Consider the following 17564-nt stretch of genomic DNA (forward strand, 5'->3'; position numbering starts at 1 on the left):
TATTACACCCAGAGGCTTGAATGTCCCCTGCTGCAGCCCAGTGTCTATAGAGGGAGTGCAGCAGAAAAAGAAGAGACACATTGTAAGCAACATTATAAAAACATTGCTGAAGACATACATTTAATTTGATTCACACACCAGTGTTAAAAATCAAGATAAAAATAAATCATATGTTGTTGATGAAGAATTGTGGGAACGCCTAATGATGAACATATAGAGTTACAATGGTCCAGCTTTGGTGGCACATGCCTGTATTTAATGAGATTTGCACAGGATGAAAAGGTAGCACAGGAGTTAAAGCAGGCCACTGCTGAAGCGGAGATGAGTGCAATGGAGTGATCATCTTTTGCCTCTCCCTGGAGCAGAGACACAGATGTCAGAGAACAAAAATTCCCCAGAGAAGAGAGCAAAATCTGCTCATTTCTCCACTTTGCTCTGTGAAACATAATTTGGAGCTTGAGTGTCTAATTGGCTGCATTTATTAAAATTATTACCTCCCTTTGCCCTAAATCCTTGGACATCTGCCATGATAATGATGACCCTCAGTTTGCAGATGGAATGAGACTGAAGGATTTACACATTTTTGTTTTTGTAGCTGTTTTTTTTTTTTTTTTTTTTTTTTTTTAACTTTGCTTTTAGCCAAATTTGAATGAATGAGTAGTAGTTTATTAGTACTAGTTAAAAGGAAAAAACAAAAAACAATGCTGGCATTGTCATTGATAAAATTCACAGCAAAAAGCATCTTTCATTGCAAAACTTTAGTAAAGATGCCACTTTTGCGTTTCATGAACAATGACCTGAGTGGGATGATTTGACAACTGCCTGAATGTGAGTATTTCTAGGAATTAGTTGAATCGTAACAGATGAAAAACTGAAGGTAAAAACATTTTCTCGACTGAAGCATCATATTAGTTCTTCTAAAGTTTGCTCTGACAGACAAATAAATGAATAATGCTTCAGTGTTAATTGCAAAAACAGGATGTTGCTGTAAGAATATTTAATTATTTAAGTTAAGTTGGTCTGTATTGAGAAAGTTTAAGGACCATTTGGCAGGTATACAATGTAAGGAATAAAGGTGTAATGTGGCAAATTGTGTATTCCCTATTAAAACAATCTGCATTATAAATATATTAAACTACATTTAGTTTCCCAAAATGCTGATTCTGGGAGACATGATGTCCTCTGATTCTCTGTGAATTGTTGATAAAGAGCAGGCTTTAAGGATCCGCTTCATAGAGACACAACTATTCCAAAGTGTCCTTTAAAATTACCTTTATCTACTTGAATTAATGTCATTCTGACTACTTTTTGAGTTTTCAGAGACTTTGTCTGTAGGTCTGATGATGTGTATCTGTCCACCTGGGGTTTATTCCAGTACACTTTCATTTCCTCATGCAATCAAAGGATAAAGTTGACTCAGCGGCTCATAATGCGAGAAATTATCAACTCGCTGTGACGTGTTTCTTAATTAACTGTGTGCGTACACTGTGTGCGACACACTGCAGCGCAACACAGTGCTGTCATCCAAACTTGGTGGAGCCTTGTGACTGAGCGCCTGCTGCCACATCAGGCGGCACTTGACTGCTCAACCAGGTGGATGCTGCGCCAACTTCAGACTTTCCTGTGATGGTCAAGCGTGCAGATACGGATTAAAAAGTGGGAAGCATCCGTATGAAGCAAAATACCTGCACGTGCATCAACGACTACCTTCCTCACATGTTCTCGAGCCTCATCTTTCATCAACCACATTTCGCTATCAAGCGCGAGAAGGCAAACCATGAGCTCTTCTCTTCCCAAAAGCGAGTCGACCACTTCTCTGCTGAGATCATCGGGGCCCAGCCGCAGGTCTGTGCACTCGGATCACGGTCCTCACGGTCACCGGAGTAACCGCACTCATCATCCCACCGCAGCTGGAGGCAGAGAGGATGCACCCTGGACAGAGGACTGCGAGGCCAGTGCGCGGAGACCTCTGTGCCAACCAGGACATGTCGACTCTCGGAATTTCAGCGATCATCACCGGGTGCAGAGAAGCCACTCTCACCTGCAGCCGAGCCATCTGGATGATAATTACGTTCAGGAGGATGTCAGGCAGAGGTCGAGTAGGTATCAGAAAGAGCGCAGCAAGTCCACCAGATCCAAACATCACCATCACCACCACGAGACCTCTAGAGGTGATCAGCTTCATGCAGCGCATCTTCAAGGGGGCTCCCGTCAGGACAGGAGGACATCACCAACCCCATCTTATCCAAAACACCCGGACGAAGCGGCTTTCTTCTTCGAACCCAGCGAGAGAGTCGTCACCGGGTCCTCATCCAGTCTGAGCTCCGACCCACCTGCGAGCAGCGCACCTGCCCAGCCCGCATCCAGACTCACATCCAAAAGACTGAGCACAACGTCTCAACATGACGCCAGCCTTCATCCCATTGTAAAATCAGTCTTTGGACAGGTAAGGAAGGTGATGAGGAAAACTTAGAAGCATGTTTTAAAAGTTGATTCAAAGTCAGGACATGAAACTACTTATAGAAGAGAAAGTGTGAAGTGGATTTACATGATACATATCCAAACGCTTCATCTTTAAAGTTTTGATTCAGCATTTAAGCTTATCTTTATAACTTTTTTTTGATAGATCACTCTAAAAAGTCTATTTGTACAGGGTTCTATCATCGTATTGCTCAAAGCTCTCTTATGTGTAATTAGTTCTGTAGCACAAATGTAAATTTTCAAGCTTTAAAGTAAATTAAAAAACTACCTCTACCAACATGAATTTAGAATCCACACCCAGTTAATTATCATGATTTTCAAGCTTTTTCAAATATTTCAATTTTTATTGAAGAAAAATAGTTTGTTCCTAAAAGACCAAATTAGAGTAGTCTTAAAAAAACTCATATTCACTTGAGTGCACCCATGTGAATGTTCTTTGTATGACAGTAGGCTTAGTTCTAGTTATTTATAACCATTTCACATATCACAAATACTACTGAGGAAATCTTTGAATGGTAAATTTAAGCTTCCCTCTCAAGACAGAGCTGCAGATGCAATGCGGTGGTTAAGTCAGGAAAGCAGCTATGACAAGAATTACATATCAGCATTATAATAAAAGATAAAATCCTTATTATTTTTAGTGTGTTCTAGTGTTGAAGAGCTCTGGTTACATCACTGCAGCATCAATGCTTATGGTGAAAGTGTTGTTGATTGTTTTTACAACTGAAGCTCTCAGGTGAGATGCAGCTGAAGTTGGAACCTATAAAGTCACATCTGACTGGACCCGCGACCACCCTGGCAGAGTTGATTAAAAATGAATGTGTGTTTTCAGTTCAAATCTGGCTCCTATGTATCTGGTGTCCATTACTTTCACGCATGCTGATATGAATGCAGTGGCTTTCATTGTGACTGTCACCTGAGTATCAGCAGGGGGATCAGCTTACCCACTGTGTGGAAAATGTTTCAAAGATGAGAGCTTGTCACTCTTTGACACACTCACACACATTTATCCACTCATACACATTAATAAAGCAATAATATCATTCACACACTCAAGTAAGCCAGGTGACCTAAAAATACATTGTGTTTCTACAAGGTAGATCATTCTTTCTGTTTCTCAGACAGATCATGCAGCTGCACAGTATGCTGTCGTTCCTCACCCCCCTACTCCACCCCACCTCTCTCCTTTCCAATCTTCTTGTTTCACTGAAATCCCTCTTTTTCTGTTAATGATAAAAAGCTCAAGAGGAGACAATTACCTCCATGTGCACTAATGTATTCCAGAAATAACTCCTCTCTATCCAGGCCAAAGCTTCAATCAGTCTTAGGGGGTTCCATCGAGGCAAAAAAAAAAAAAAAAAAAAAAAACATGCAGCGGTGTGTAGTGTGCTATATGAAATCTCCAAAGCTGCTGATGTATGTAGAAAGATTAAATAGCTTGGAGTTTCTATCAAATCTATGAATGATTACATGTAAAAGTTAAAATTTTCCTGCACAAAATCATGCACAGCTGAAATTATTTTAATCCAATTCTCAGGAACTATGAGAAAAGCACAACATGAGCTGCAGATTCTTCTCTGACTAATTAATAACAGACATTGATGAAGGAGGATTCCATTAGACTTCCATTAATCATATATTTAGTTTTTGATGTCACTGTGAAATGAACTCATATCAGACACAGATGCAATAGTCAAGATGAATTGATGAGTGGATGCGAGTTTGCAGAAGTGTTTGTGTGAAAGAGCAAGCAACAATGAGTAAATTATGCATGTGTGAGCATGAAACAACAAAAAAGTCAAAAGAATAGACATGAAACTTGAATATGATGTTTGTGCTTCTTGAAAAGATGCATCTGCATAATCCAAAATCCAGAGTGAGACATGTAACTGTGCAAACACTTTTGTTTCTCTCTTATGTAACATCAAGATCTGCATACAATCCCAACAGTACTCCTTTGCCGCAAGTAAAAGAAGCTAAAAATAGCTCATGAAGACCTGATTATGAGAGACTGGAACACAGCAGCCGTTTTTCTTTTCTTGGCAAAAAAAAAAAAAAAACAAACAAAAAAACAAACAAACTGACAGACATGATAAGGTTAACTAGTGAATCAAAGAACTGCTTTCTAGCATGTTTGTACCAGTTTACCAGTTTATAATCCACATTTTCAGACTGGAGGGATGAATCACAATGACGAAAAAGTCCTGTGTTGGGGTTTAGATGAAGGACAGGATGTATTTTGCATCTTGTTGGTTAAATAGGCTCTTGCATTACAATAAGTCATGAAATCTTCATTTTTTAAAATGTACTTTTTAATGTTACATTCTGTATCTTTAAAGCAGGCAGTCACTACAAAATCTTCTGGCTTTTAAACTATACAGGCTGCAACAAACACTGATGAAGGACGAAGCAGGAGCAGATCCCCCCTGTTCTATTTTAAGAGACTGAACATTCACAGTTGTGTTCGTGATCTTGAGCAACCTTGAACTGCAGTATTGAAAGGGTTCTGTTATCTTCTATGGAGAAATTGTCATCAAGGAGAGTGTTCTTTATAAATGCAATTTAGATGAAAGGATATGAGTATTATCCAGCAGAGGGTGCAAGTGCTGTACCGATGGGTCTGAACTCTGTGTGTTTGAGAGGGGGGTGAGAGTCTGACATTTCATTTTTTGTGGCATCAGTAAACTAGTAAAAGTAGCTGGAAGGGGAAGAAAGTGATGGAAGGAAAAAGGAAGGGAGAAATTAGCGGGACAGAGTTAAAATAAGAAGAGTTCCTTTGTAGGTAGACCTGATAATTGCACTCTTCAGCTGTCAGTGCCCTTCTCCCATCTGACAGCCCCAAAGACAATGTGAGGAAAGGTCTAAAGTGGCAGATGAGCTCCTCACTTCCTTAACTGGTTTTTCCTGTTTCTCATCCTCCACTGATGTTTTCTTTGTACCACTCTTTTTTTAATTTTTGCTCTTACAAGATCTCTCTTCCTCTCCCGTTTTTGGTTGCCTGGGTCACGTTGACCTTGATGACGTCTAGGAAGGAATGGACAAAAAAAGAGGCATGCGTTACAGAGAAAAAAAAAGAACAGCTCTGGAAATGCGAGAGAAGAGAGTAGCAGCACTGTTTTCATCCCAGCATATGCTGCAGGTTGTCTGGAGAATATTAGGCTATTTTTAGCCACAGATGGGTATTTTTATATCAGTGCTGCCAAAGACAGAGGTAGAAAATTCTTTCTTTGGCTATAACCTCCTCTCTTTGAGAAGAGGATTAGAGCCCATGCACAGTCTTCTTGTGCAGCAACGTTAGGTGCATGTTTTTGTGATGGTGCTAAATACTTCCAGAAACCTGAGGCTGAAAGAAAAAAAACTGATTGAAAAATTGCAAGTTGGGCAAAATAAGTCCAATGACAAGTAATGGAGGTTCAACTGACATGCTGTGAAATGAAGCATCAATTTTTTTCCTTGCTGACGCACAAGCTGCAGCACAATATTACACTATCCTGCATGAAATTTGATAGTTGTGGATAATTTTATTCAAATGGATTAACCGGCTATGGGATAGAAATGTGACGTCTCAGCTCAAGCACACGAAGATGACGCAAACGTTTTTTTTTTTCTTTTTCTAATGCCTCCTTTGATGATGAAAACATACGCTTAAAAGATCGATTACACTGGGACCAAGTGTGACATGGAAGGACAGAGGAAGGATATGATTCTAAATGATTTTATTTAACTTGAAATCTTGATTAGAAGATAGCTTATGAGTATGTGAGAGTTCATTATTACATCAGTGCCCTCCTTTTTTTGTCATTGCTCATCCCATTTATAGCTGTGACTGATACAGACCTCAGCATCTTCAGTTAATAACAATTTAATATTCCTTCAATGAGATTCATGTCTAGTTTAAAGAAATAAATACCCCCGCGTTGCAATGAATCCATTCTAAAAACCTCACCTCTATGTTTCTTACTAGAAAAATTGTAGCTTATTAACATCCAATATTGACTTAACAGTGGGAGCTTGTCATCACGTAGAGTCCAATCAGAAATGTAAAATAATAATCAGGAGTTTGTGAGTGAGTAAATGTGCAAGCGAGAAGGAAATGGATACAGAGGGAGAGAGAGAGAGAGAGAGAGAGAGAGAGAGAGAGAGAGAGAGAGAGAGAGAGAGATGGAAATCATGCCCGTGCACGCCATGGTGTGACATTATGAAAGCTGACGGCTCCTGTGTCTGACGTCTGATCTGTTCTGAAGTTCACAATGAGCCTCCGGTGAGAGGCTGGATGAATCATCCACAGAGCAACACAGAGGAGCTGCACAGATACTGAATGGGAGTGAGATCTGAAACAACTTCAGCGTGAATGTATTTATTAAAATAACAGAATAGACAAGGTCGAACAGGAGAGGAAAATACGGACGTACATTAGCGCTGCAGTGACTGATGCTGACTTTACTTCAGGAGTGGATGCTACTGGTATTTAAAAAGGGAGGTTTTGCTGCATGTGGTAGTTTGCTGTTTTAGACACAATGGCGGATGTTTGACCTTCACTGTGCAGAATGATTCATGTGAGGAGTTTTAGAAGGCTGTTTTGAAATTAATCTGTTGAAAGGTGAAAGGTTCATCTGAACTTATTTTGAATTTCAGTTCAAAATCTTTGTAACAGTATGATTTAAAAGAACCCTTATTTACCTATAAAATTCATCTCCACATAAACTAAGAACAATCAGTCAGCACACGGTATGTCTCCCTAATTCAATCCCTAATTTTTCAGTGTGAAAGAAAAGATGGGAATAATTGTATAGTTTGCATAAATTAACTCTACTGATCCGTTTTCCATACCTGCTTCATCCAGTTCAGGGTTGTGGGAGGGCTGGAACATACAACCAAACTCACTCCTGAAGACAAATATCTGGTGTCAGTTATTCACCAGTTAATCTAACTTTTTTTGTTGTTTTTTGGAGGGCAGAAGGAAGAACAGGCAAAAACCCCAAACCAAGGTTCAAACCATCAACTTTCTTGCTGTGAGGCAACAGTGCTAACCATCACACCACCACACAGCCCATAATTCAAACTTTTGAGGCGAGAGAGAACAAAAAAACAAATAAAACAAAAACAAACAAAATAAAAAAAACATTCACAAATTCAAAGATTTTAAAAAAATCAACAGTAAAGCATCAGAGCTAAATTGTGCGCTAATCTGTGCAAGTCTGCGTTAAACAATGCCACTTCAGTCTTGATGGCAGCATTGATAATAATATTAAAGACCTCATAAAATCCCTTTTTCTGTTCTTTCAGCTGTGGTAGGTACCATTTGTGCACCTCCAAGTGGTTGCTTTTGAATGTTCCCTGAGCTTGGACAGACTGGTTAAAAATCTTTTCCTATCATGCAACGTGGTCATGGAAAAATCTCAATCAAAGTTTAAGCCAACCCTAAAACACACCTGCTCTGTCACCATTTAAGTGTTCACAAAATAAAAATTGTGCTTTGTTAAGTAAGGTGTCAAGAAAAAAAATTCTCACAAATCAAATCAGATATTAATTAATTTTTCTATAGGCTGCTTTGCAAATGGACTTTTTTTTGTAATCACAGGAGTTACATCCTGCTGGTCTTTAGAAAGAAGGAGTTTTGCAGCATCTTTGCATCAGTGTTACTGTTTAGACTGGTGACTTTTTCTAAATGTAGTCAATGACATATGTATCAGGAAATTACCATCTGATCCTGTTATCATATCACTCTAGATGGACCAGATGGTATTAGCAGTGGTTTCAACTAAAGGTCTCCAGTTTAAAACTTAAAAACATTTTTGTTTCTATCAATTCAGTCTTTCCGTCAGACATCACAGCTTCTCAGAGTTAGGTAGTTTCTGGTTTAGGCGCTACTTGGTCAGGAAAAGATTGTGGACTAAATGCATTTTTTTGTATCTTTTTTTTTTTTTTTTTTTTTGCTCTCATTATTTCAGATCATTTTGTTGTTGCCTAGCTGACACATCAACACAGGATTTTACTGTATAAATCTATAGAAACAGCGGGCACCTAATGGTTTATATATTTAAATGTGTAACAACAATTTAAGTGACAGTTATCAGATGATAAGATGACAAGGAAAAACACCTAAAAAAACTCTACTTAACATTTAAGGTGGACTTTGGCTACAGCAACCAGTCACATTTAGAGAAAAATCTTATCTTTGTTTGGCTCAGTTGGAATATATCTGGAGTATGGCTGCAATATATATGCAATGGAGTACGAAGTGCTATATTTGCAGAGCAAAAGTATCATGTAGTAAATTTCTAGTTCGGTAGGAATTGTACTGTTTGTTTTTAACACTTTTTTTAGATGGTCCATGTGTAGTCATTGTTCTTAACAGCAAATTGGTATATGTGTGTGTCTGTGTGTGGACCAGACAGGCTGCGAGCGACCATTTCTTTGCCTGTCTGTCTGTATTTGCTTTTGCACGTGCTGGTTTGCATCCTCCAGCATTGTGGCTCGGCATCCTTGTGTCATTTCTTGCACATTTTGGCTTTGATCTGAATCCAAACCCTTCAAGCTTAACATGACTTTGTGATGCCTCTATGTAGAGGGGGATGGATGCTGAGGGTAGAGCAGGGAGAGTAGGAATGGGGGAGAGAGAAAGCGTGTTATATTTTTAGCTCCACAGCCCCACATCCAAGTGTGTTTAGTCAAGTGTATGTGTGTGTGTGTGTGTGTGTGTGAGTGAGTGTGTGTGAGCATTTTTGGATTAGTGTCTCCAGCGTCTTGCTCAGGGGAAGGTAATATGCTTGTCCGAATGAGCTTCTTCTGTCACATAGATGGTTTAAAACTGTGGAGTTGGCGGGAGTTGGGGGCTGTGGGAAAAAGAGCACGAGACAGACTGACGGACACACAAAGAGAGATAGAGGGTAGAGGAGAGGGAGGAAGAAAGGAAGGGAAGACACTGTAGGAAAGAGGATGGGATGAATAAGCAATCCTGCTTCTCTACTTCTGGCACTTGCATCTCGCTCTGATCACATGCATGCTTCCTCTCCATTGCTATTCTTTGTGTTCCTCTGACCTGTCCTTCATTCCTCTCTGCATATTTCCTCCTTTGTCTCAGCCTCCCTTCCCTCATACTGTTTAGCATCTTTGCCTCAAGGTCCTCTCCGCCCTGCACAATCCTTCATCCTTTCCCATCTTATCCTCTCCTCCAACTCTTATGGTCCCACTCTCTTTTTCTAAATGTCCTCCTAAATTAGTCTATGACCCATTGAACCCCGTCTCCCTTCCTAATGACTCCTATTCCGATGCATGCCTGGAAACACATGCAAACACACATGCATACACGTGCACTTACATACAGGCACATCACCATATTTAGGGAGAAAACATAAAGCATTTTTTAGTTGATGCTGTTTTTTGCAATGGGAAACTCTGTAAAGTCGCTAAAAATTTTCACCAAGAAGGTAAGATCTGCTCTGAGGTTTTTCATCCTGTTGTGATCTCCCTGCCTTCCCTGGCTCTCGGTGCATGTTTGTGTAATGGTGTGTCCCCAACTGGACCAATAGCTACCAAATTTGATTCAATCTTTACTGACTGATCCCTCTGTTCTGTCTGACAATTCACTGCCAGGCTGTGTTGAACTGTGCATTGTGTTGCCGGAGCCTAGTTTACTACTAGATATCCAAGATAAGCTCATACTGTAGTTTACTAACACTGCGGTTTGAACTTATGACAACTCACCCTGCATGCATATTAAGCATATTTTTAGCATTTGTGCATAGTTGTATTTAAAAGACTTGTGCAGTGCTGCTTTTGTTATACCTGTTGACTGAGTCTGTAAATTAGAATTTCTTTAAAGTCACTGAGGTTGCAGTTGAGTCCTGCCTCAATAAAAAGCACATGCACCTGCTGGATGGCATCAGTCAGTGGACATGTTACAAACAGGACCTCAATTTATCAGATTCTGTTAGCTTAAATTCCCTACCAGCACTGTCTTTTAGTGTGTGTGAAAACATCTAGTTTAGAAAGATGTCTCATATTTCCAGCCCATGTCATGTCATCAAAAGTTTGATTACACTCTTAGTATAGCAATAAACCCCACAAACAGAATTTCCTTCATATCAGCAGCTGCGCATCCTTGAGGAAGCACATTATGACAAGCAACTGTTGATGCCATCTGTTCAAAATGGGTTGGAGTGGTGCAGAAGTTCTTGCTTGACCTCAGTCGTCCTCACTCTTACAGATTTGTGTTTTCCTCTGTGTGTGTATATACGGGTTTTTTATGTTATATAACTGCTAGCACGAGGCTTCGTAGTAATTTTCTGGCATGATGTAGCCACGGCCAGCCCTGTTCTATGCATCACTTGGTCAGATTACCCAGTGGGCATCCGTTCCTGTAGTGAGAACTGTAGGAGTACACGAACTGGCATTAGGAGTGAGGCGGTAACAGATGGAGTGTGAAGGTCATTTGTAAAGTATAAAATACAATGTATTTCTGCATATAGAACAAGTATGCATTAAAATCTTTCTTTGCATATGTATGCAAATGTCTTATGTTTGCTGTATAAAGCCCCTGAAGATGGTACCAGCTCATGTCAGAGATTATTAAAGCAGCAGTTTGTAATTTGTTCAGATATTGAGTCTATTCCACTTGATTTTGAAGAAGTAGATTATCCTTTGCTAAATTGGACATTGAAATACAGATAAAACCAACATTCCATTTTTAAGAAGCAATGAGAAATGGTACAGCTTTATAGATCAGTTCATCTCAGTGAGATAACAAAAAGTGCAGAACATAATCCATTTAGTAATTGCTGTTTGTGAGCTGCATTAGGCTGCTTATAACTCAAATGTTAGTCAGAGTGATGGCTGGACCATATTTGACTTTATTTAGAGGCAGTCAGAGATGGTCTGTTTTTAATTAACCTGTAGCTCCCTCAGTAATTGGAACGGCTTATGTGACAACAGGATTTGCCCCCTGGTTGATTAGCTAATGCGTAATTATAATTTTATGGCTGACAGAATTTTTGCTTCATCTTCTGGACAACACAGTTGTTTTGTAATGTGCACAAAAAAGGACAAATGTTGCCACTTATGGAGAAATATAAAACACTCTAGAGGCTGTGCCTCAGCCAATGGTAAGCGCATGTTTGAATCGATCTGCATTGCATCATCAGGTTGTTTCCCTTTTTACTTGTTATCGAGACAATGAGCATTGAGATATTCGCTATTTCACGATTTGGATATTATTTTAGAAGTTCTGATTGTCATTTATACAGTATGTAGTGTAGAAATAATGTGCCCACTATTGTACAGTGAGAGATTTGGAAAGTTCAGACATATGCAGTCATAAGGTAGTAAACAAATAATTTTGGCATTAAAAGAGGTGAATGGTTTTTGCATGAAGTTAGATAGTTGGGGTTGTTACAGATCATGTGGAGAGTTTCTGCAGTTTCATTAAGCAAGATGGATTCATAGATGGCATCAGTTGCTGTGTCATGAAAAATGTATTATACCCTCTTCTGTCTGACTGAGCTCCTTTTCCCATCACAACTAACCTGAATCCACACCTTTCAATAACTGGCAGGGTGTCTGTCACCCATGATTCCCTATGAGCACCCCAATCCTCCCAACTCCGTGTTGGCTCCTTGTTGAAACCATTCATCAACAAACTGAGTCACAGTCTTTACCCCTGTCTTTGCCTCTACTCCGATATCTGGCCCTTCAACCTGGATGCGGCTCCAGGACCAGAAGAAGAACTACAAAGCAGTGCAGTCCTGTGAGGAGGGGGGATCTGGGGGGGCCTATCTTGAGCCACTAGTAGCCCTGGCCCAGAACGGAGCCAACATGCACAACGTACTGGGGCCTGCATGCATCTTTCTACGCAAGGGCTTCGCTGAGAGCCGGCAGGCTGTACGTAAGTCCAGAAAATATCATGTGCATGCATGCCGAGTAAGATTAGCACATAATGCAGTTCATGCACAATAAGCAAAGCACATCATGAGTGTGTGCAGTGATCAACTTCTACTAAATACATGTCAGTTCTTGACAAAAATAAAGAAGAGTGGTGGTGCAGAGAGGATGGTACTTTGAGAAAATCTTCATAGACAGTCTTAAATGCTTAAATTAAGATAGAAAAAAAGGGTGTGTCTGTATGTGTGTGGTGAATGCTTAAACATGAGGTTGGATTCATAAGGCAAGGCAAGTTGATTTGTATAGCACATTTCATGTACAAGACTATTCAGTGCTTCTCACAAACATTGTGGACACTGGGGACTAAAGAAGCAAAATGTGGTGATGACTGACAGTCATTCATATGGGTATCATTTCTCTCCACCTATCTTCAAAAGTGGACTACATACACCAAATGGTGGTATAAATAAAAACAATGAACCTGAAATATTCAATGCAGATGATGAATTTGTAGACAGTGCTGCTTACCTTATTGAGGGATTGGGACTGAATCCTTTTATTTCAGTGGAGTAGCACTTTAAGGGACTATTTTGTCCTTTCTGCAGCTTTCTGCACTTAAAGCAACTCGCTGACAAAAGCAAAAAAAAAAAAAAAAAAAAAAAATCAACTCAAATTGTATGAACAAAGAAAAATTGTTTCTTTTTATGCTAGTGCAAATAATATATATATTAATATCATTTAACTGCTGTTTCTGTATTTCACTTTGATCCATATGCCAAATTTTGAAAGAGAATGCCAAGACTCAGCATGTTTTCTTCACTGTGTGATCTCACCGATGAGCTCTTCCTCCTTAGTTGGATGCAAACCTGAAAATGGTTGGCACACACCTGAAGTCACCTTCTTATTTTTCACAACATCATGTTGGGAGAGAGGTGCTGGGTATTGGCATGACTTTTAACATGTCAGCAGTATTTGGATCCTAACCTTGCATTGTGATCCCTCACAGGACCGAGAGTTGAGGCCAGAAGAAATGGATGGTATGTTGCTATATTTAGCACCAATAGAAAATTCAAATTGAACTGGTATTTCTGATATTCTTTGGTAATTTCCATCATTTCCTTTTCTTTCAGAGTTGCGTGAGGCCTTCAAGGAATTTGACAAAGACAAAGATGGGTTTATCGGCTGTAAAGACCTGGGGAACTGCATGAGGACGATGGGCTACATGCCAACAGAGATGGAACTAATAGAACTGAGCCAGCAAATCAACATGAACTGTAACTAAATCTGTACTTGTTTGTGTGCCCATGTCTATTAATTATTTTAGGCTATTTTGCTTTCCTCTGACAGTTTTCAACATTAAATGTGCAGAAAGTTTAATACAAAACCAATGACAACCACTCCATCAGTTTTTTGGCCTCGGCTTTTGCCTTACCCCACAATCAACACCTGAAGAAGAAAAATTTGGTGATATTGTGTCTCTAAGTACATACTGAGTTTAACCCTTCTTTTCAATCTGTCCATTAGTGGGAGGACATGTTGACTTTGAGGACTTTGTTGAACTCATGGGGCCCAAACTTCTGGCTGAAACAGCAGACATGATAGGGGTAAAGGAACTGAGGGATGCTTTCAAGGAGGTGAGAAGTACTCAAGTGTATTTTACATTCTTGGCAATTGTTGGTGCAAACAAAAGCAGGTCTATATAAAAGAAGGACAGTAGTTTGGGCTATTGGACATTGCGATTCAGTTCAAATGATGCTTTTTTATTAATCTCTTTATATTCCTTATTTTCAGTTTGACACCAATGGTGATGGCCAGATCAGCACTGCCGAACTCAGAGAAGCAATGAAAAAACTGTTAGGACAGCAGGTAAACAGCTACTGGGAGAATTTCCCCCTCTCGTCATAGCGTTCCATCAATCACTGTCTGCCTGGTTTTAGCCTGTCCTCTTTACATGTAACCCTACTCTTTGTGCCAAAGACGTTCATACTTTCCTTACAACTTGGCTTTTTCAGGTTGGACACAGAGATCTGGAGGAGATTTTACGAGACATTGACTTAAATGGAGATGGACATGTAGACTTTGAAGGTACAAAGCAGACTTCATATTTAGCAAATACACCAAAATGTATGGTTCTAATATATGTTTACAGATTTTCTGTTGGTTCTCAACACCCTGCTGTTTATCTCTCTCTCTCTCTCTCTCTCTCTCTCCTTCCCCTCTCTCTCTCTCTCTCTCTCTCTCTCTCTCTCTCTCTCTCTATATATATATATATATATATATATATAATATGTGTATTTTGTATTTCCATACCATGCTGGTATTAAGATGAGAGGATGAAGGAATGTCTGTCAGATTATCTCTATGCCAAAGGATTTTGTCACCTAAAAGATTACCCACCAAGAAAATGATCCACACATGTGGAAAGGGATAAAAATATTAGAGAATGCTGTTTTTCAGGGTCATGCAACTAAATGTACAATTTTATATTTTGTTTTGATGTGTTCTACATGCAGTTGACCAAAAAAAAAAAAAAAAAAAACTTTCAATATAGCCCAGTTAATATAAGGAGCCAAAGATTGCATGTAGGTTGTACTTAGTTTAGTCCTGAATGAGTTTTAGGGTCTGGAGTATAGCAAGCAAAAATAACATCACAATTTTTAGTATTTAGTATCAGAAAGTGTGTCGCTGTCTTTGTAATATTTTGTTTACAAAATTGGACTGTTCACGCCTCCGCGTCGTCCTGATAATGGCCACCTCGTCGGGCATATATACATATATATATATATATATATATATATGTATATATGTGTGTGTGTGTGTGTGTGTGTGTGTGTGTGTGTGTGTGTAAATTTTTGTAACCCTTTACCAAGTAATTTGTGGCCAGATGTCCTCAATATCTGATAAAATATGGATGAAATTGTTACGCCTGAATGAATGGTAATTGTGCGGAAATTGTAAAATATGTGCTTCCTGTTGTGGATGGAGTACCATATATCGTATTGAGCAGTCTTAGTGGAGGATATTTTTGAGTTTTATCACAAAAATAAACAGATGATGAGTGAATCACATTAATGCTGCTTGACTGCTTGGATTGCTAAAATATTTAGGGTGCAGGTTTAACGCTAATGAGGTTAACATGTCTTATTTAACAATAGAGTTTTTGTTATCAAAATTGATTATCAGATTTGCCGTTTAGATTGTTTAACAATGCTCATTCAGAAGCTCAATACCTTTGGTATTTTCTCCATGGTGGTGTAAATAAATATTCAGCACTTGTCAAGCAGACACCACATTTAAGAGCTTCTGTTGCTACTTAGCAAATTTAACAGGTGTCTTACTTATTCATTCATTCTACCTACCCACATAATATGAAATAAAGCCGACTGAGCTTCGCTTTACTTTTCACCTCTTCAAATTCATTGGTGTCCAATTTTGAGTATTGTGTTATTTTATATATATTTAAAATGAAGATGGCTGCTGAGTTTGTAAACAATCTCCTTTTCTTTAATTCACAGAGTTCGTCCGGATGATGTCTCGGTGAATTTAGTTTGGTGACAGACGTCTCAGGCGCTAAAACAAAACCTGGATTCTATCCTAGATTTGGAGGAAAAGTTAAATGTCTAGCACAGACTGATGATAGATCTTGAACTTCTTGAACTGTCAATGAGTAAGACAGCAAAAAAAAAAAACAATAACAAAAAAAAAAAAAAAACATATCAACCTTGCCCTGAAACTGCCATGCTGAAGCACAACGGCTGATGACTACAGCCAGCAGGAACACTGGTAATAACACACTGCTGCTGTTCTTTAAAGCATAAACAAAACCAATGGCTGCATTTCTGACTTTTGTGAAGTACATTTTAAAACCATATTTTCCCCTTATTTATGATGACATTTTTCATGTGCTAGTCAACCCAATAGTTAAAGGGTAATATGATGTTTGAGCAATTTTGCTCAAATGTAGATAGAAGGTATTACCATTGTTATTTACTGTAGCAATTAAGATGATATATTTTTAAGACAGCAGTATGCCAGCAGAGACCAAAACTGACAGAGCACATTCCTTCTTAATGCTGACATGACATAAGCACAAATACAAAGGTAATATGGAAATATTTAATGTTACCCATTCATATCTGCGTGTTTGTGTTTTGTGCATATTGTTGTTTCTCTTCATCCAATGCTGTTTATGTGAAGTGTCACTGGAGACTGTCATCAAACACAGATTAATTACGTTCAGTATTTGTTAGGTAATAATGTGTAATGTAGCACCAATTTTGTTCTACTGACTTTAAAAACATTATGTCCATCTTACTGTGATAGACGTGTCATTTCCAGTGTGCATGAGACTATGAGACTCCTGCAGCTATAAACAGTCTGCAAGGAAATTATTGATCATCTTTACTACTGTGATAAGCCTTTTAATTATTTGTATGTTTTATTATAGGCTGCATGAATCCTCAGAGGTGGGTTGAATTGTGTTACAAGTTCAATTGGTGAAAGGAGTCTGATAATGCTTTCATTTTTTCACAAATGTATTTGTTTAATAGGGTTTTGTGAGTCTACTGATACAGAAGTCTCCTGAAGTGAGATTTCTTTTACTATTGGGGGAACAGCTACACTTTTTAAACTATAATACCTCAAAGTGAATAGAACAATCAATCCCATCCATATCCAGTTTCCTTTAACCCAGTCTAATCTTGAACCAATTTCATTACATTCATCATTGATATGTGTAAGGAAGCAATATGAGCTTTTTTATGAAAACAGCCAAAGAAATTTTACAAAAATACAATGTGATTTTAATTCAGTTTACTAATCGTTGTTGGGACAGTTGTACTATTCCAAGACTGTTCATAAAGGTCATGAGGGTATATGCATGTTCTTAAGTTATGGTATTCTTCAAAAGGGAAATCTTACTTTGTGATTTTGCGTGTCTTAACTGTGTGAAACTATGCATGTTGCAAAATTACTGCAATTTGTAGCAGAATATATAAAAATAAAAGTTTTTATTCCAACTTGGAAATAGTGTGTGTTTCTTGTACTTGTGCTTCACAAAATGTAAACAGTAAACTAAATTCCTAACTTTATCAGTTTAGAGTTCTCTTCTATTTGTTTTTTCTTGTTTAGTTTCCCCCCCCTTTTTTCATTCTTGCTCTTCACCTTTCATATTTCACCTGTAAAGAAGAAAAAGAAAAAAATGA

The 17564-nt window shown here is 38.6% G+C and overlaps 1 protein-coding gene across 3 annotated transcripts; it reads left to right on the forward strand.

Annotated features, from left to right (window-relative positions):
• Window positions 1-1539: 1539 nt before the first annotated feature.
• On the forward strand, window positions 1540-17378 carry cabp1b (calcium binding protein 1b). Of its 3 annotated transcripts, none has more exons than XM_041970865.1 (8): window positions 1540-2446; window positions 12193-12360; window positions 13367-13397; window positions 13491-13634; window positions 13885-13994; window positions 14152-14226; window positions 14373-14445; window positions 15876-17378. In XM_041970865.1, the coding sequence occupies exons 1-8, from the start codon at window positions 1778-1780 to the stop codon at window positions 15899-15901; spliced, it is 1296 nt and encodes a 431-aa protein (XP_041826799.1). In that variant the 5' UTR covers window positions 1540-1777; the 3' UTR covers window positions 15902-17378. The 3 variants fall into 3 exon arrangements, with proteins under 3 accessions (XP_041826799.1, XP_041826800.1, XP_041826801.1); XM_041970867.1 differs by lacking the exon at window positions 1540-2446 and adding an exon at window positions 9194-9911; XM_041970866.1 differs by lacking the exon at window positions 12193-12360.
• The last annotated feature ends 186 nt before the right edge of the window (window positions 17379-17564 follow it).

Source organism: Melanotaenia boesemani, chromosome 19 (genome assembly GCF_017639745.1).
Source record: "Melanotaenia boesemani isolate fMelBoe1 chromosome 19, fMelBoe1.pri, whole genome shotgun sequence".
Classification (NCBI taxonomy): Eukaryota; Metazoa; Chordata; class Actinopteri; order Atheriniformes; family Melanotaeniidae; genus Melanotaenia; species Melanotaenia boesemani.